At 35.0% G+C, this 21,120-nt stretch overlaps 1 protein-coding gene across 4 annotated transcripts in view; it reads right to left on the minus strand.

Moving 5' to 3' along the window:
- Ttc17 (tetratricopeptide repeat domain 17) overlaps positions 1-21,120 on the minus strand; it is a 108,073-nt gene that overhangs the window by 49,074 nt on the left and 37,879 nt on the right. For all 4 annotated transcript variants that reach the window (XM_078046204.1, XM_005330042.5, XM_078046206.1 and 1 more), the window contains exon 16: positions 19,220-19,406. In XM_078046204.1, the coding sequence (XP_077902330.1) occupies positions 19,220-19,406 (187 nt within the window). The remainder of the gene's footprint in view (positions 1-19,219; positions 19,407-21,120) is intronic.

The following is a 21,120-nucleotide window of genomic DNA, read 5'->3' on the forward strand; positions in this document are numbered from 1 at the left end:
ATTCTCTATTCTCTGGACCACAGTATTGATATGTTCTGGCTTAAAGGGGAACTACAAAAAGCTACCTGCCTGAAAAACATTTCTTAATTTTCTGGTAGAGGTGAAGAAATAAGAAAATATTGGAGAAGGAACTATGACAGGTCACCTGGAAAGTACTAAGTAATCTTCCAAGCGTACAAATTATTTTTTGCTGATGCAAAAGTGGACTTCTATAGCTTAGACTAAACTTGAGGGGTATGTTTTTATACTTTTAAAGGAACTATATAATTTATTTTATTTTTTTTCCTTTAATTTTTATTGTTGGTTGTTCAAAACATTACTGTGCTGGCGAGGATGTGGGGAAAAGGGTACACTTGTACATTGCTGGTGGGACTGCAAATTGGTGCAGCCAGTTTGGAAAGCAGTATGGAGATTTCTTGGAAAGCTAGGAATGGAACCACCATTTAACCCAGCTATTCCCCTTCTCGGTCTATTCCCTAAAGACCTAAAAAGAGCATGCTACAGGGACACTGCTACATCGATGTTCATAGCAGCACAATTCACAATAGCAAGACTGTGGAACCAACCTAGATGCCCTTCAATAGACGAATGGATAAAAAAAATGTGGCATTTATACACAGTGGAGTACTACTCTGCATTAAAAAATGACAAAAGCATAGAATTTGCAGGGAAATGGATGGCATTAGAACAGATTATGCTAAGTGAAGCTAGCCAATCCCTAAAAAACAAATGCCAAATGTTTTCTTTGATATAAGGAGATTAACTAAGAACAGAGTTGGGAGGAAGAGCATGAGAAGATTAACTTTAAACAGGGGTGAGAGGTGGGAGGGAAAAGGAAAGAGAAGGGAAATTGCATGGAAATGGAAGGAGATCCTCATGGTTATACAAAATTACATACAAGAGGAAGTGAGGGGAAAGGGGGAAAAAAAACAAGGGGGAGAAATAAATTATAGTAGATGGGGTAGAGAGAGAAGATGGGAGGGGAGGGAATGGGGGATAGTAGAGGATAGGAAAGGCAGCAGAATACAACAGACACTAGTATAACAATATGTAAAATAGTGGATGTGTAACTGCTGCGATGCTGCAATCTGTATATGGGGTAAAAATGGGAGTTCATAACCTACTTGAATCAAAGTGTGAAATATGATATGTCAGGAACTATATAATTTAAATGAAATGTTTTAGACAAAAAGGTCCCAGGTGAAAGTGGAAACATTTTTCTATGCATACTGCCCTATACTTGCTTGCAAAGCATTTAACATCTATTTTGAATTCTGGTGGGTTTGGCTTTTCTTGGAAGTAAAAGACTATAAGGCAATACCAACCAAGTATAAGACTCCAAGGAGGTACTGCAGGTTTAGGAACTGCTGTGAGATCTTAGGCATATCAGACCATCTCCTGCATGAATTAGGTTATTAATACTGACCTATCCTGCAAGGGTATTCTGGAAAACAAAAATATTTAATATGCCTTGTCAAAGTATAGGTCTCCTGAAGGATAAAGCATTTATGCCATAGTAGACAGTTTTTCAGAGTAAGCAAAGTTCTCAGGAAATCCTATCATTTCTAAGGTTAAGAAAATCTCCTTTCTTCTCATGTTAATTTTGTTGACAAAGTCTCTAGAAGAATATTTTCTACTCTCATTTTTTTGGGGGGGGGCATGGATGAGATACCAGGGATTGAACTCAGGGGCACTGGACCACTGAGCCACATCCCCAGCTCTATTTTGTATTTTATTTAGAGACAGGGTCTCACTGAGTTGCTTAGCATCTCAATGTTGCCAAGGCTGGCTTCGAACTCATGATTCTCCTGCCTCAGCCTCCCAAGCTGCTGGGATTACAGGCTTCATGTTAAATAAAAGAATCTTACTTTCTGAATCTCTTAAGTTAGTAAATAAATTGCTGGTGGGCTACCTTTGAATCCTCCAGGGTTATTTACAATAAACAAATGCTACAAATGAGTTGAGAAGCATCAAAACTTGGTAAGGGCCAAGGAACTAAAGCTAGCACGGTGCCAAGATCGCATGGCTCTTTCAGTACTAGGACAAAATGGAGGAGAGCACAAATACCAGACTACATGAGTTCAAATCCTGTTTCCACCACTTTCCAGCTCTGTAGAGCAGGATGAATCATCTTTAGTCTCTTTAGGATCAGTCTCTTCAACTGCCAACTGAGTTTAATTGTAGTACCTTCATTAGATTGTTAAGAATTAAATACAAAAAGCTGCCCGGTACACAGATGCTATTATTCTTAGTGTTGTCTCCCTGAAAACTTGCAATGGAGAAGTTATCCCAGTGTAATCCTGTAAATAAGGTCTTTTAGCCAAGGCCATTGCAAAATTTTGAGTATGGTCAACTGGCTACTACAAGTTATTATCGGATTTGCCTAATTTCAATGGGTGTCTGTGCACGCATGCACAGGGGATGCTGGAGGTGGTACAGAGTTCATTTCTACCAGTCTTTTAGAAGAAAATAGCAATTCAGATTAAGCTTTTTGGCATATGTAAGCCCTCAGATTTTTAGTATAAGAAATTAGCTTTATAGTTGTCTCTTCTGTGTTCTCTGAGGGACTCTATAATGGTGTGAATTCACTGCCTTACAATATGAAAACTAACTGTAGACAAATACGTGAAGCTAAATCAACACTGGGCTCTGTACAGCTCAACAAATCCCTCTAGTTGTTTATATTGCTTTGGTCTTCCGCACAAATTTCACTTGCTCACTCTTTTTTTTTTTTTTTTAAATAAAACAAGTCATAGGAATACTGCTGTGTTACCTAATTATACGATGAATTTCTAAGATCTAAATAATAAATTGATTTGTAATGGTAATTTGAATTTGAAAGCAAAGTTAGTAGATGTTAGAAAAATCATCTTTGTGAAGAGTGGAATATTCTAAAGGTTCTCCTACTAGCTCTAGTAAACTGATACTATACAGTCTCCTGTATTGCCTCTTAGAAAATTTACCTTATATAGGAAGCATTTCTGGTATATTCCATTAAATACAGACTACTTTCATCCTTTTAACAGATTTGAGTCACTTTTAGTAGAATCTGTCTTTCTCTTTATGTTTCTTTCTTTCTTTCTTCTTCTTCTTTTTTTTTTTCCCAGAATTGGAGATTGAACCCAGGGCCTCTCACGTGCTAGGCAGGTGTTCTGCCACTGACCTCACTGAGCTGCACATCCAGCCCTTTCCTCCTACCTTTCTAACCAACAGCATGCAAATTATGCAGTTAAAAAGACAAATGATGTTTTGTAAATATGTATTTTTAGAAACACATTGGAAATGTTTCATTTTATTAAAATTTAAGTCCACCCATAACATTATTTAATATTTATGTCTCTAGTAAAATATAATTGTCTTTAGAAAACAGAATAAAGTAACTCATGAAGTGAACACAATTATATCTTTTTCAGTTGCTCACCACTGTTACACAAAATAACTTCAAGATATTATCAGGAAACATTTACTAGGGTGGCCTGTGGAGCCTTGGTGCTGCACAGTTAATAGGTAAAATACTAGAAAGACAAAAATCTTACTGAGAACACATACCTTTAGGATTTACACCTTCAAGGGTGGTGACAGAGTCCACAGACTTTTTACCTAGAGACATTCCACAGTATGAATTCAAATTCTGCCTTAGCTAAAGCCTGAGCATATGAACTTGGGTAAGTCAATTTACTGTGTCTAGGCTCTTTATCTGAAGTGAGAAGATAAACTACTGTCCTACAATAAGGAGACTTCTGGAAAACACCACTAATCAAAGCAGTGTAAAAATAAGAATACAGAATTCTATGAGTTCGGATGAAACCTGGATTGCTGATGACTGTCTCTGAATGGCAAACGAAGATTCCTCACCTCCTCTTCCCTGTGCTGGCCTCTACTTGGGGAGGACAAAAGAAATGATTTCAACAGAAGGAATGGCTCCTTAGATCTGCTCCTATTCAGCAATTACTACTGAATGAAATTCTTTGCGGGAGACTGTAAAGTAATGGTCATGTACTGACTGACCTTAAAAGTGCAGTGCCAGAGAGAAAAGAGACCATATTAGAAACTAGAAATTGGCAATCTCAGGTTTACACTGGCATTCTCTCCTGGTGAGGTGAATGCATCAGAGGAGAGCTGGAGGAAAAAAAAGAGGAAGACAGAGAAGCCCATACATGTACAGTTGTGTTTCCCTTTAACTACATACTCTGGAACAGAATTCTCTCCTGGGGAATACTCTTTTGCACACATTGGGAAATCTTTGTTAAAAATTTTGAGCTGAACTGGTTTCTGCAGACCTATACTCCCTGCCTCATTTTACAGCAGAAAAAGGAGAACTGGATTATTGATCTTGCCATGGGGCCTTCTCCTAAATGACTACAATACAGGAAGCAAAGTGAGCAGCAGCTTAGAGAGACACCAGGACACACACACAGGTGGAATCCAAACTCTTGGGAATTGTTACTTCCTCTAGAAAAGAAAAAGATCAAATTTCATCTCTAAAAAAGGGAACTTAAACATTCATTAGGAGTTTACTATGAGACAGTTTTCATGCAGAGACTATATTGAAAAAGAAAATAAACTGCCATAGATATTATTATTTTTAATCTCTGGTACACTTCAGCCTAGGGAAATTTTCTTTATGCCATATTAGGGAACCAAATCTACCAGACTTCCTCAGGCTTAATGATTACCTGTGGATTGTAATTTTGAATGAGGGTCAAGGGACATTTGTTTGCAACTTTCATTAAAAACAAAAAACAAAACAGTGGGGAATGGAGGTGGGAGAATAACTATGAGATGTGTTAGCTTACAGTGGACAAGACTATTCCTTTTCTCCCTCCAATGCTGGGAGCTGCAGATTCTAAGAGGAGATCTACATCTATACATGCATATTGGATGGGGGTTCAATTGAATGGGAGTTCATATACAGTCCTCTGGGAAAACAGCAGGCGCATGCAACTTGCTTTTTACCACTTTTATTAATTAGGCTCAGACTCAAAATATCACCGGCTACTTTGCCAGAGTGCATTCTGGGTGCTAAACATGGGGGTAGGACATGGAGTACATGGTGGGCTAGAGTATAAAGACGAAAAAAGGACTGGTCCTACTGTCAGGGAGTTTGGAGAGTCTTGGAGAAGAGTTATATGATGTGCACAAATAAATATAATGACGAGTCCCAGTAGCTAAAGTGACTGGTTATTACAACCTTACTTATAATTAGGGGATAAGGTAAATCATATGGCAACAGGGGGCCTTGAAAGATGGGTTAGATTGGTACTTTTGGGGTGGGAAAAGGAGGGGGTCATGGGGAAGACTTGCAAAAAATAAATGTGCAAATACATAAAACCAGCAGGATGGATGTTGTACAGAAAACAGACTACCCCTGGTTGCATCATTACACAGCAGGATTTGGCATGATTACAACAGACTTTGTAAAAGGCAGACATTAAAGTCCTTCAGTCATTAGCAAGCTTAAATTCAGGACGTCTCTTTGATTCAGCTACACACTATTACAGTGATTCTGCTTCACTCAGTTTTTAACAGAATAAACCTACAAATAGTTGGCGGGTGATGGTTAGATTTCGTAGCTACCCACAACGTTAAGGGTTTTCCATTTGACTCCTTTCTCCTGTTCCAAGTGTGTTTGCCTGCTGATGCTGAGAAAAGGACTCTAATATACTTTTAATTCTGTTCCTATTCCTGAAACTGCAAATGGAGGCACAGAGATATGAATAGTAGGGATGGGACCAGCCATGAGAAGTACTTGTGAGGCATATCAGGCTTAACTTTTTTAAAAAATTTGATTTGTTATATATGACAACAGAATGCATTATAATTCATATTATACATATAGAGCACAAAGGCTTACCTTTTTTTCTTAGACCAAGGATATAATGCCAGACCAAGACTAATAGAATCTCATAGGCGGCTTGGTCTTTTTAACCCTCTAGGTTAAGATTAAGTGAATTTTAATGACACATTTTCAAATGAGAACCCAAGATACTAATTTTATAACACATCAGGTCCTGGGTCTAGTACTGTACCTCATAGGTCCTAGATAAATGGACAAAGAGCAAGCACTAAGAACGGGTCTTTTCAATAGTATGGGTAGTGGGTACGTTCAAGCCAAGGTTAAAAATTCTACTCAAGCCTCCTACAAAAGTACATTTTTAGCACAGACTTGTGGATTTCAATAACACAAGTTCCCCAATTCTTTGACTGCAAAACCCACTTCAGGGGTGTGTGATTAGAGGTACTTGGATTTGAGTATATCTATCTATACCTAATTACATACAGCCAGGGTACAAAATCAAGTGGAAAGTATAGAAAAACAAGTGTTATGGTATCACTTTTTCCTTTTGCTTTGTATCACCAAATAAAAGTCACTAGGAGAAAGATACCTCAGTGGCTGCTTTGCACATTGTAATTTGGTTTCCAGGATCCTATTCACTTTTCTCCCAACTCTTAAGTTATGGTTTTAGCCAGTGTACTATGAGAGACATGGTGAATTGCTTATTTTTTTTTCATATTAGGGTTTTCTTTTTTAAATATCATTAATGAAAACAGGGCTATACTGTTGCATGAACAGCAGGAATCAGACCTGTTCAACACCAGAGCTGTCAGGTGCCATTGACCTTTGGCTCTTGTTTCCTGGGAATTGTTATTTGTATTATTAGTTTCTATAATTATCACTTTGGATATGTGTGATCTAATTGGATTATTAACCGAAGCCTGACAGCATAGCTAATGGGGCAAAAAGTTCTTTAAGAAAAGCACATTTTGAACATCAAATTGATGTTTGCTTTTGTGTGTGTGTGTGTGGTGCCGGGGATTGAACCCAGTGCCTTGTGCATGCGAAGCAAGCATTCTACCAACTGAGCTACATCCTCAGCCCATAGATTTGCTTTAAAAAAAAAAAAAATTAAATGAGGAGCCAATAGCTATAAAATATGATTTAATTTCTCCTGAATTTCTGAGATCATAACCAGTAAACTTTGGTGATTAAGGAAAAATAACAAAATTACTGAGATTTTCCCAAAGAGTACAGCTCCTTAATATGAAATAAATTCAACTACTAGTACTAACTACTAACAATGAAAAAAAAAATGGGGAGAAAAACCTAGACTAGTATATACACATACACACATATATAGCAAGTCTCCTCAGCTGTATGTATTTTTAAAATGTTACTAGTGCTTTTCACCCAGTAATTATCAGAGACTCTGTTTTATTTCCATCAGGCCATGGAACTGAGTAGAGATCGTACAATGATCAGATTTATAAAGGGGTTTAAATGCTTAGTGCTCACTGTTTTACACTCTTCCCCGCCAAGAAAAAAAAAAATATTCTGAATCTGGAATTCATTTCAATTCTCTCACAGCACATATAAAGAATTTTTTGAGGCACACATCACTTACAAATTTTTAAAAAGAGCCCTTGCTACCAATGTAGAATGGGTATTATGTATGTGCATGTATTCTGCCAATTAGAATGAATGAGGAGACTTGTGTCAATGCTGCTGAGATGGCAAAGCTTAACATTACATAAACTAAAATATCTCCAAAACATCTAGAACAATGGGTGAAAGCTGAAGATTTATAAGAAAAAACAGGGGTGTAGCTCAGTGGCAAAGCACTTGCCTAGCATGTGTAAGACCCTGGGTTCAATCTCCAGCACTGCAAATAAACAAATTAATTATATTAAATTAAAAAAATTAAAAAGACATCCAATGACCGTGCCTAACTCAGTACACATAAGCTATATAACTAGAAGTGAGGCCCTTTCAGTTCCTATCAGGAGACTGCAGCAAGACACTGACTAACAAGATCCTGGCCAATGATTAATGGGGCTCGGCTAAGTAGACTTCACTTTGTTCATTCTACATATTTCTTCTTGGCTGTTTTGTGAACAATCACTTTGTCATTCGTGATGTGAATTCAAGAAATTATGGTAAGTTCCTGATGCAGAATGGAGCTCATATATAAGGAAAGATTTCTAAATATAATTTTTCAACACGATCAACAGATACATGATCACAAAATATGATTAAGGATACCTTTCAGTGGACATCCTATATATATATGAAATACATACTGTGATCTAAATTTAATTTACTACTTCAAAAATGTAGATGACTTCCTTTTAGGACTCAAGAGAGTAACCTTAACACTGGCATAGAACACTCCAAGCACTGTAATTCAGAGAAGACAGAATTGTGACGTTAAGTTATCAAGCTTTAGGTAGTCCATAACTGAGTGACAAAGCGGCAGTGCTACCCCTGAGACCCTGGCTGCCTTCAAAAAGTGCTACTGCAATGTCTACAGTGAAAACGGAGCTGCTGCCCCTGATCTCAGTACTCAGACTATCAGAGTCAAGTCTGCAATGATTCAGATCCACTTTGATACTTCTTGGTGAAACAGGAAGAAAAAATTTGCTTTGTGTGCATTATATGTTGAAAAATGCCCTATTTTTTCAATCACCTATCAAAATTTTCAACTATTTTTCTCCTAGAAATGAATTAATTCCTGTGAGAATGGGCTGTTAAAGCAGTCTTCCTTGCATTTTATTTTAAACACACAATTACTTTTTGTTTCTAATAAATGAATTAAAAAAAATATGGCTTTTCTTATTTATTTCCTCTTATTATTAACATGCCATCTGAAGAATTATTCTTGGCATAATTTCCCATTGCTTTAAAGTTATTTTAGTCACTCAGTGACATGATGAAATGAGTTATATTTTAGAAACTATGCTAATAGCTCTGAAAGTAATTCAACCATATATAGAGCTCACTTTGATACTTCCATTATCCTAAAATTTATTCGTGTTGTTCTAATGTAGATATCTTCCCATTTTACAGAAAATGTTTTTGATAAAATGAAGTCATCCTGACTTTCTAAGTCATTAAACCTAGAGCTTCCCACACCATACTTCCTTACTAATGACTGTCAGGTCTGTTTCATAGGTTCTAATATCATATTTACATGTTTTTCTCTAACGGATTCACAGTTTAATCTTACATCTATGGATACTGAAAGGGAAAATCAGTACAGGTTAAGCATCTCTAGTCTGCAAATATGAAATCTCAAAATTTCTGAATGAGAAAATGATGCCATAGCAGAAAATTCCACATTTGATTCAAATGATGGGTTTTAGTCAAAATGCACACGCACCAAAAATACTGCATACAACAGCCTTCAAGCTAGGTGTACAAGGTGTTTTTATGAAAGAAAATAAATTTCATGTTTAGACTTGGGTCCCATTACCAAGATATCTTACTATGTATATGCCAACACCCCCCCCAAAATTCCTAAATCTAATATTCTTTTGGTTCCAAGCATTTTGGATAAAGGATAACTTGTACTATTTTTCACAAATTGTAGGTTTGCCTAGAAATGATACAATAAAAAGGGTAAAACTAAAGATTATGGAAAGTGAAAATTGTCAAAGCTAAGTTCTTAAGTAGACAGGAGAGGAGGGGAAGAGAAAGGAGGAGAGGGGGTCTAAAGCATAAGGACGCAGGCACATATGTAGGGGTTGTCTTCAGGAGTAGGTAAAGATGCAGGTAGGTTGAAAGTTATGTATTTTTTTCTAATGTTTATTAAAATAAACCATAAATATTAGAAGTACTGCCTAAAAGTTTGCATCCCTCTGGTGATGTTTGTGTCATATTTGGGGACCAATATAGGACATACTACTATCAACTTCTTGTTTCTCAAATTTTGTTCGTCTTCAGTATCTAGCACTCTTGGTTCTCCTTAAATGTTAGCATTTTTCTCTAAGATTCCATTCTTGATATTTTATTCAAACTCTGTACATTCTTTCTGAGGGAACCAGAGGAATCACCAAATGTATTCACTGAACTTGAACACATCCATTACTGACCTTGTGATTCCCAGCACACCAATGCATAGATATTTCTCTTCTGTATTCTTTTCATGATTAGTGATACCAACATCTAACCAGTTACTAAGTTAGAAACTTCTCTTGTTAATTCACATTCTGAAACAACTGTTTTCAGTCTTTGGTCTCTCATGAAACTGCCCCTTCATTTTCACCTGACAACGAACCTCTCATTTCACTAAGAAGCAATTAGAAGTTCTACCGTTCAATCTTCCAGCATGCCTTTATATTGTCCCTGCTCCTATCTAAACACAACCCCTACATTTGTGCCTTGAATACCCCCTATTCTCCTTCCCTCCTTTCTACTTAAGAACTTTGATTCTACAATTATCTCTTTCCTTAATCTCTAATCTCTCTCTTTTTATTGGATCACTGCTAGGCAAATATCCTACAACAAAACCAAACATCCTCAATTTACTTTCTAAATGAGACTTATAGCTGTTCTACATCAGCTAGCTTGGAACTGTGTTTTCTATAGGATGCATATAACTCTTTTGAAGGATGATATAAAAGTACAATAATTATACCACTTGCAATAATATGTCTCAAGAATCGACTAACATGAATTCTTCCAACTACGGCAGTAGGGTAATTATAACTTGTTGAGGATGCAAGAATTAACTGCACATGTCTGTAATCCCAGCCACTTGGGAAGCTGAGGTAGGAGGACTGAAAGTTTGAGGTCAGCTTTGGCAACTCAGGGAGATCCTGTCTAAAGAAAAAAAAAAGCTGGCAATGTGGCTCAGTGGTAGAGCACCCCTGGGTTCAACTCTCAGTACCATTAAAAAAAAAAAAATTAATGCTTGGGAACCAGAGGACTTAGATTTTAATTTCAGCTCTATTATTAACTGATTCTATGACTTGAATAAAGCATAACCTTTGTTTCTAAATCTACAAATTCACAATTTTTTCTTATTCTCCTATTATATAGATACATGTCAAAGAATTATCTGCTAATGAAATAAGTATTGCCCAGTTAAGTAAAGAAGCACTATGTAAACACATCTAGATACTTACTACATGTAGACAATTATATCTGGCTTTGCTGTAAGATGTACCTGCATCTTAGGATTTCAAAACCCGTAATAAATTAACCAAAATTTTACAGAAACAAATGGAGGTGATCTAACAGCATGTTAAAATGCTACAAAATTTGAATCTATAAGACTATCTTAAAAAAAGTAAGTAGGTATCTTCACTAATTCTTATGATGAATGAGATGAAGCAAAATGTTTTTAATTGCAGGTTGCAAATACTGGAGAGTCCACAAGAGGGCAGAAACATGCAGGATTTCTTTTTCTTGAAAATCTGCACACCATGTAAAATTGCTTTGAAATCCAAGTGATAAATCTACAGAAATTCAGGTTGAAGAACACAGACTAAAACTGGACAATAAAACAAGTTATTAAGGGAGGTATGATTTACATAAATAGATTCTATAAATACAGAAATGTTAAGATAATAAAGTTCATGTACATGATTTGAAAATTGCTACTTTTTTCTGTAGATGCAAAAGCTATAGAATATATATTATATAGAAACTTGCATAAAATTCTAAAAATTTTGCTTAAGACATTAAAGTCTGAGTTCTTCTAGAGAATATTCGTTCATAATTTCTAAATATCTGGGCCAATGTTTTTAGGTTTGCCTGTGTCTCAGTGAATTAACAAAAAACAGGGCTCAGAAATCCTGGGTTTAATATTTAATTATTTATTTGGTAAACATCAATGCTGTCATTTGTAGCATATCTATAAAGCATCTAGGTCTAATATATTAAAACTAACATTGGTCTTATGCTTCCTAATAATACAAAATAATATTAGAGAATATTAAAAATAAAGTAAAATCTATGAGATATAATAGGATACTCTACTTAATGGGAGAAAATATCTTTGCAAATGACGTAATTTTATTTGTAAATTAGTAAATTACAAAGTTGAAAGTATTTTTAAAATGTTTAGAATAGTAATTGCTTAGAAAATCTACTATCATGTTATTGTTTGCTATATCAATGCATTTTTAAATTTTCTACAGATTCAATATTCATCACTTTGCTCATAATTGTTAATAAAACTATTTTCCTTCTTTTTAATTAGGGAATATAACCAATATTTTTTCATGAAGTTTCATTCTCTGTGACCCTTTAGTTTTCCCACTGACTAAAGTTTGTGTGTGTGTGTGTGTGTGTGTGTGTGTGTGTGTGTGAGAGAGAGAGAGAGAGAGAGAGAAAGATACCTCAGAGACCTTGCTTATATTCAAAACCATCCCACATTCATTTAACAGATTTCATTTTATATTATAAAGGGCCAAGTAAGTTGTTACTTAAGAATGAGTTTGTTAAAATGTCCACTTCAGTTCTATTTAGATTAAATAAAATTGTAAAATAACAAAACTATAAAATGGAAAAACTGTATGCATTTCAAAACTGCCAAAATAAAATGTTTAATCAAAATTGGAGGGGTAGAGGGTATAGTTCAGCAGCAGAGTGTTTGCCTAGTATGTGTAAGGCCCTGGACTCAATTCCTAGCACAGGCGGGAAAGAAAAAAAAAAAACCCACTAAACCAAATCAAACCAAACCAAACTTTGAAGCACCAATTTCTCTTTTACAGTCAACCTGAGTGGGCAATTAAAAAAAAAATCAACCTAGTAAGATTTCCTTTACAGCACTGTACAAAAGAAAAGGATTAAATGCTATTGAAAGAGGCGAGAGTAAGGTCAGAATAAGCAGCTGCTTTAAGAACATATGTATTGCTAGGTGTGATAGTGCATGCCTGTAATCCCAGTGATTTCAGAGGCTGAGGCAGGAGGATTTCAAGTTCAAGGACAGCCTCAAAAACTTAGTGAGACCCTAAGTTACTTAGCAAGACCTTGTTTCAAAAACAAAAACAAACAAAACAAAACAAAAAATACCTGTGGATGTAGCTCATTGGTATAGTATGCCTGAGTTCAATTCCCAATATAAACCAATCAACCAAAACAAATCACATAAAACATATTCACTGTTAGCAACCAATATAATGATTTCTAAGTTAATAAAAGCTGTCAGATAAATAATTCTAAACTAAGTGATACTGTTTTAGTTAGAATGTCTTTAAAAGCAGAAAAAGAATTTTTGGCTAGTATTTATATATTTTTAAGGTGAATGCAACAGTATTCAATATTAATAGAATATATCACCTGTGCAGGCATTCCAAGAAACAAACTGAAAATCTACATGAAAATGTCATAATTATGTAAGAAAAAAAACCTTGCTGCTGTTAAGATACTGCCTATAATTTTACCACCAAGTTCATACTATGTAAGGTACTACACTGTATTATAGTTGCTGTATAAAGTTATTAAATATAGATCTTTAAACAATTTTCAGAAGACAATAAAACAGTTAGAAAGATTATTTTTAATTAGTTTTTCAAGAGTACTTAGTTTTGATATGTGTGTGTGTGTGTGTGTGTGTGTGTGTGTGTGTTTTGGTGGTGCTGGGACTGAACTCAAGGTCTTGTGCATGCAAGTTTGCAAACACTCTACCAACTGAGCTATATCCCCAGTCCCATTATTTTTGATCCTGAAAGGCCAATCTGAAAAGCTTTCAAACTGATAGCTTTCAAAACAGACTTTTATTACAGAATTATTTAAGTTGGGAAGAAGATGGATAAGGGCAAGTTAAATCCCTGTCTAATAAAAACAACTATGATATGAATTCCTTGATTATTATATGGAAAAAAAATTCCAAGCTTTGTCTATCTCTTGAAACCTTTGTATCATTATAATAAAAATTTTAAATAGATAATATACCAGACAATTAAGATAACTTATGAAGCTTATTTTGATACTGCAAAAAAGGAAAAGCAAGAACATACTGAATTATCTGACTTCATGAAAGGTATCAAAATGCTAGCCATTATTTAGAAATTTTCTTTTTTTTCATTTTCAATCATTTAAAACTCAGATAATGGGAGTACACAAAATTGTTCAGATTTGTAATATAAGAAGTTCATAGTTTCTACAAAGGGGTTTGCTTTTTCAAGTTTCAGCCTTTTGGGCTAGGGATGTAGAGCAGTGGTAGAGCTGTGTGCTTGCCACTCTACCATGTAAAAGGTCCTAGGTTCTATCCCTAGAACCACCCCTTCACGTACCCTAAAAGCTTCAGCTTTTCAAAGCTACAACTCAATACCTTGACTGAGAATGAGCAGGACTGCTCTGGAAATAAGTAACATAAAAACACAGTCAAAGAAAAATTCAACACTTAAATTGGTTCAGTACTATTGATGTTTTTTTTTTTTTTTTTTTTTTTTTTTTTGGTACTAGGGACTGAACCTTGGAGCACTTAATCACTAAGCTACATTCCCAGTCCATTTTTATTTTGAGACAGGTCTTGCCTAGTTACTTAGGACCTTGCTAAATTGCTGAGGCTGGCTTAGAACTTGTGATCCTCCTGCTTCAGACTCCCAAATTGCTGGAATTATAGGCATGTGCCATCATACCTGGTTATCAATGAGTCTTAAACTTAGAAAACATTATAGCATACATTTCCACTGAGGGTAATAATATTTATTAAGATCTTAGATTATTCTCTAATTTATATCTTTATATCAGAATGATTTTAGGCTTATAGTGATAATAACAACTTCTAGTGACTTTAGCAAAGACCTGCTAGCTTAGGCAACTGGTTAACTACAATGTAAAAGGAGCTAATATATATATATATATATGTATATATATATATTTAATTGATGAACTCTCTCTGAAAGAACTAAAAATTATAGTCCCTCTTTCCAAGTTAAATTATTTTCTTTTATTGTTATTATATTGGATCCAATAACATTACTGGAATAACCTAGACTATCAGACACTACAGATTTGAGAAAGATCGATTCCACGTTATTAAGTTTCCTGGACTAGTTTAAAGTTTAGCTTTCAGGGAAAGGCTCAACAACAGTTTTTTTACTCATATGAGTGACCTAAGAATAAAGTTCAAAACATTGAAATACTGAACAAAAATACTGGAAACTAATGCTAAGGAAAAGATTTTCTACAAAAAGGTCATCACATACATATAAAACCCTTTCTCCAAAAAAGAAAATTCCAAGAGAGGTTAGAGAGATGATAGTAGAAAGTTTCTATTAATACAAGAAACTTGTTGATAGAAAAGTAAACTACTAGAAGTTTTGTGTGGAATTTCTTAGGTCTTTTAGGTATAGAATCATATCATCAGCAAATAGTGCTAATTTGAGTTCTTCTTTTCCTATCCATATCCCTTTAATTTCTTTCATTTGCCTAATTGCTCTGGCCAGTGTTTCAAGACCTATGTTAAATAGAAGTGATAAAAGAGGGAATCCTTGTCTTGTTCCAGTTTTTAGAGGGAATACTTTCAATTTTTCTCCACTTAGAATGATGCTGGCCTGGGGTTTAGCATATACAGCTTTTATGATGTTGAGATATGTTCCTGTTATTCCTAGTTTTTCTAAGGTTTTGAAAATGAAGAGGTGCTGTACTTTGTCAAATGCTTTTTCTGCACCTACCTACTGAGATGATTATAATATGATTCTTATCTATAAGTCTATTGATGCGAATTCAGCAAAGTAGCAGGATATAAAATCAACACTCATAAATCAAAGGCATTTCTGTGTATCAGTGACAAATCCTCTGAAAGGGAAACGAGGAAAACTACTCCATTTATGATAGCCTCAAAAAAAACCAAAAAAACAAAAAAACAAAAAACAAACAAACAAAAAACCAAAAAAACCCCACTTGGGAATCAACAAAAGAGGTGAAAGACCTCTACAATGAAAACTACAGAACACTAAAGAAAGAAATTAAAGAAGACCTTAGAAGATGGAAAGATCTACCTAGTTCTTGGCTAGGCAGTATTAATATTGTCAAAATGACCATAGTACCGAAAGCACTATACAGATTTAACACAATTCCAATCAAAATCCCAATGACATTCCTTATAGAAATATAAAAAGAAGTCATGAAATTTATCTGGAAAAATAAGAGACCCAGAATAGACAAAGCAATCCTTAACAAGAAAAGTGAAGCAGGAGGCATCGCTATACCAGAACTTAAACTATACTACAGAGCAACAGGAACAAAAACAGCATGGTACTGGCACTAAAACAGACTGGTAGATCAATGGTACAGAATAGAGGACACAGAGACAAACCCACATAACTACAGTTATATTAGACAAAGGCTCAAAAATGTACATTGGAGAAAAGATAGCCTCTTCAAAAAATGGTGCTGGGAAAACTGGAAATCCATATGCAACAAAATGAAATTAAACCCCTATTTGTCACCATGCACAAAACTCAACTCAAACTGGATCAAGGATCTAGGAATTAATCCAGAAACCCTGCTTCTAATAGAAGAAAAAGGAGGCCCTAATCTCCATCATGTTGGATTAGGCCCTGACTTCCTTAATAAGACTCCTCTAGCATAAGAATTAAAATCAACAATCAATAAATGGGATGAATTCAAACTAAAAAGCTTCTTCTCAGCAAAAGAAACAATCAGTGAGGTGAATAGAGAGCCTACATCTTGGGAGTAAATTTTTACCACATACACGTCAGATAGAGCAGTAATCTCTAAGATATATAAAGAACTTAAAAATCTTAATACCAAAAAAACAAATAACCCAATCAATAAATGGGCCAAAGACCTGAACAGATACTTCTTAGAAGATGATATACAATCAATCAGCAAATATATGAAAAAATGTTCAACATCTCTAGCAATTAGAGAAATGCAAATCAAAACTACTCTAAGATTTCATCTCACTCCAGTCAGAATGGCAGCTATTAATAATACAAACAATAATAAGTGTTGGTGAGGATGTGGGGAAAAAGGCATACTTATACAATGCTGGTGGGACTGCGAATTGGTGCAGCCAATATGGAAAGTAGTATGGAGATTCCTTGGAAAACCGGGTACGGAACTACCATTTGACCCAACTATCCCACTCCTTGGTATATACCCAAAGGACTTCAAAACAGCATACTACAGGGACACAGCCACATCAATGTTTATAGCAGCACAATCCACAATGGCTAAACTGTGGAACCAACCTAGATGCCCTTCAGTGAATGAATGGATAATGAAAATGTGGTATATATACTCAATGGAATACTATTCAGCATTAAGAGAGAATAAGATCATGGCATTTGCAGGTAAATGGATGGAGTTGGAGAATATAATGTTAAGTGAAGTTAGCCAATCCCCCAAAAAACAAATGATGATATTTTGATGATATAAGGATGTTGATTCATAATGGGGTTGGGAGGGGGAGCATGGGAGGATTAGATGAACTCTAGATAGAGCAAAGGGGAGGAGAAGGGAGGGGGTCTGGGGGTAGGAAAAAGATGGTGGAATGAGATGGACATCATTACCTTAAATTTATGTATGAAGACACGAATGATGTGACTCTACTTTGTGTACAACCAGAGATATGAAAAATTGTGCTCTATATGTGTGATATGAATTGTAATGTATTCTGCAAACAAATTAGAATAAAAAAATTAAAAAAAGGAAAAAGTGAAATCCTGTTTATAAGGCTGTCTTACGCAATCTACAACTTTTTAAAAAAATATTTATCTTTTAATTGTCAATGGACCTTTACTTTATTTATTTATATGTGGTGTTGAGAATTGAACCCAATGCCTCACACATGCTAGGCAAACACTCTACCACTGAGCCACAACCCCAGCCCTGGTAATCTATAACTTTTTAAAGACCACAATGTATTTTCTAGGATTAAGAAAGAAGATAAAGATCCATAATTTTGAAGTTCTGAATACTTTGTATTCACATGAATTTCTAATGGCTTACATTATTCCAATATCTATTGTATGAAAAAGATCTTGTTTAATCCTCCTGGCAAGTATATGATATAGGTTTATTTTGGTTTTTCATAGTACAAATAAGGATACAAATTATGGGGATCAGAAAGTTACAGCCAAGCAGGCCTCAGACACCGATCTGTATGATTCCAGCGCTATCCGCTCTGCAACAGTGCCTTGCTGCCTTAGGCCTTCAGTATTCATATAAGAATTGGAATTCAGATTGTGCTTATCAGTGATTCACAACTGAGCTATGGCATTATGTTGCTGAAGGAATTTTGGTTTCTTTATAAATAACTGGTCTGATATTTAAAAATAAAAGTATTATTTATTGTCTCTCATTTCATTAAGATACTAATTCAGTCTGGTATGCAAATCAGGCAAACCAGTTTCTGGTCCTAAATTTACTAGTAATTATCAGTGTCTTTTAGACAAGTCACATAAACAAGTAGGTGTCAGGTTTTTTGTTTGTTTTATTTTGTTTTGAATTTCCAAATTGAAGGAACTGGAATGACAGCCCTCTGCTCAGATACTAAAATCTAATTTGAATGTTAATGAAGCACCCACTGATTAGTCTACCTGCCAATGGGTAGGTACTATGCATCTACATATATGTAAATTGCACCTATCATAATTCAAGGCAGAGAGTCAAATTCATGAATTTTATTCTTACAGTGAAGGTTAAATAAGTAAATAACCAAATATCATGTAACTTTTAGAACAAAGGTTTTAATTGATAAATAACTGGTATAGCTATTGGCTCTATAAAATAATATACTTAGGCATGTGCATAAGTACCCCTGGCTGTGTGAGAGAGTGGAAGAAGGGAAAGGCATATCAATTAATACCAGGTGAATATTGGAAAGGTTCAGTAAAGGTCTGAATCATCTTTCAGAAAAGGTGATTCAGACTCATGACTATGTATGTAGAAGAACTACTTCAACTCTCATTTCACACTTGGACTACATGAACAGAAAAACTACCCTGTACCATGAACACTGGTCATTATTTTAAGAGAGATTTTAGAGGAAAAACACATAGCTTATCATTCCCAGCTAAATATATGTATTAATACTTTATTCAGTCTATCATTATTATTTTGCAGTACTGGGGATTGAACTTAGGGATATTCTATCACTGAACTACACCCCCAGAACTTTTTAATTTTTCTTTTGAGACAGGGTCTCATTAAGTTGCCCAGGCTGGCTTCGAACTTGTGATCCCTCCACCTCAGCCTCCAGTCACTAGGATCATTCACATGTGCCACTGTGCCTGGCTATTCAACCTTTCTTAATCAGAATTCTGGGAAATAATTAAGCCTTAATACTTTAAGACATCTATAGTAAGTAATGAATTAACTTCTTTCCTATGTATCTAGAATTATGCAAGTTATCTGAAATCCTTGGGAAAATGTGAGAAAATCATTTTGTTTTGTTGATCAGAATAGGAACTCCAGCTAAACTCATGATTTAGCTAGAATTTAACAGCTGCTTACCACTGCAAACAGAAGAGGAGATGTTGTACAGAAAAGGATAAAACTGCATACAGCGGATCAACTTCAGGCTGTTTTCACACTCTGGACATTTGGTAGTTAATTTCAAGGCCTGTCTAAAGGCTTCAAGTGCCCCACTGATATTCTTCAGAGCAAGGTAAGCATTTCCAAGGCTCAAGAAGGTCAGGGGCTGGAAATAAAAAAATCAGCAAGGCATTAATGAATTAATATTTTGTAAGAGTTACAAATCCTTCATAATAGTCTTTTGGCTTTCCTTAGGCTACCCCATAAAGGTTGTTGCTAATGGCCATTTTATTCACATCAGCCAATTCTAAACTTTGTAACATATACAATGTATTTTTGACTTTTTTCTAAAGTATGTAATATATGGTAAATCTTCAGTGTACATCTCAAATGGATTTTTATATATTAATAAATCCCTATCCCAGCCACTCAGCTTAAGATATAAAACATTTAGAATGTTTCTAGATCCCAAAGGGTTCCGTGGGCAAGTCAACCCTACTCCAAAAGTAACCACTGCTGGTGTGTGACTGCTATCACCATAAACTGACTTCATCTGTTCTTTTTATTTTTTCGGGCCAGGGGGTTACTGAGGATTGAACCCACTGAACCACATCCCAGGGTCTCACTAATTTGCTTAGGGCCTTGCTAGGTTGTTGAGGCTGGCTTTGAACTTGTGATCCTCCTGTCTCAGCTTCCTAAATAGCTGTATTCCTGGTGACTTTAGCTGTTCTTTTTTATGACTTTATCCATTTTTTTTAAATGTGGTGCTGAGGATTGAACCCAATGCCTCACATGTTGTAGCACTGAACTGCAATCCCAGCCCTTCAGCCATTCTTAATCTCATAAATGGAACAAAGAACATATTCTCTTATATGTATATATAACATGTATCCTTTTGTAGCTTCTTTTAGTCTAAAACTGATTCATGTTTGTGTATCAGTAGTTCATTCTTTTTTGATATTTTCCAATTGATGTATAATGTCCCAGTGTATGAATATACCATAGTTATTCATCCATTTTGCTGACAGGCATTTAGGCACTTTCCAGCTTCTGGCCAATATGAATAAAACTACTATGAATATTTGTGTAAATGTCTTTTAATAGTCAATATTAATACTCATTCTCTTTTGAGTATACAAGTTAGTAGTAGCCACAAGGTTGGCATATATTTAGTTAGTAAATACGGATCAAGTCATAGAAAATAAAAACAATAGAATTATTTTTTTCCAATTTCTTGTGAGAACACTTTACATCTAACAATAGATATAAAAATTGAGGAGACTGACAAGTTTAAGGGTAATTTTTAAGAGCTAAGATTAAAAAGGCAAAGAGAACATATTTTAACATGTAACAGATGAAATTAGACTTTGTTGTACAATTCACACAAATTTAAAAAAAACCAAATTCTAACAAAATGAGCAAAATGTCTATACAATCTTTTACTTTAAAAATATAAAAATTTTATGTTACAACAGAGGAGTGACATTTTGAAACAAGTAAACTTGCTTTCTAAATGTTAACCCAGAGGCAGTGTAATATCACTAACAACAACTGTGAGTTCTGTGGCCAATCTCTCTGAGTTAAAATTTAAGCTCTCTGACTTTTGGTAAATCTCATTATTTTTCTGTATATTTAACTCTTATAGTTTCCTTATCTATCAAAGGGGAAAGTCCTATCTTGATTGTTGTGATGGCTAAATGAGCTCTTGCTTAGTATGGTACGTAGCTCTAGTAAAGAGTCAAGAAAAGTTAGCAGCTATTTCAACTGTCCAATTCAGGTGAGGATAAATAGGTAAAAATTCTTAATCATGACAACATTTTATTTGTCCCAATTTTTTGGTGCACTATTGAGCATTTTGTACCATAACTATAAAAATATTC

This window comes from Ictidomys tridecemlineatus, chromosome 4, assembly GCF_052094955.1.
Source record: "Ictidomys tridecemlineatus isolate mIctTri1 chromosome 4, mIctTri1.hap1, whole genome shotgun sequence".
Taxonomy (NCBI): Eukaryota; Metazoa; Chordata; class Mammalia; order Rodentia; family Sciuridae; genus Ictidomys; species Ictidomys tridecemlineatus.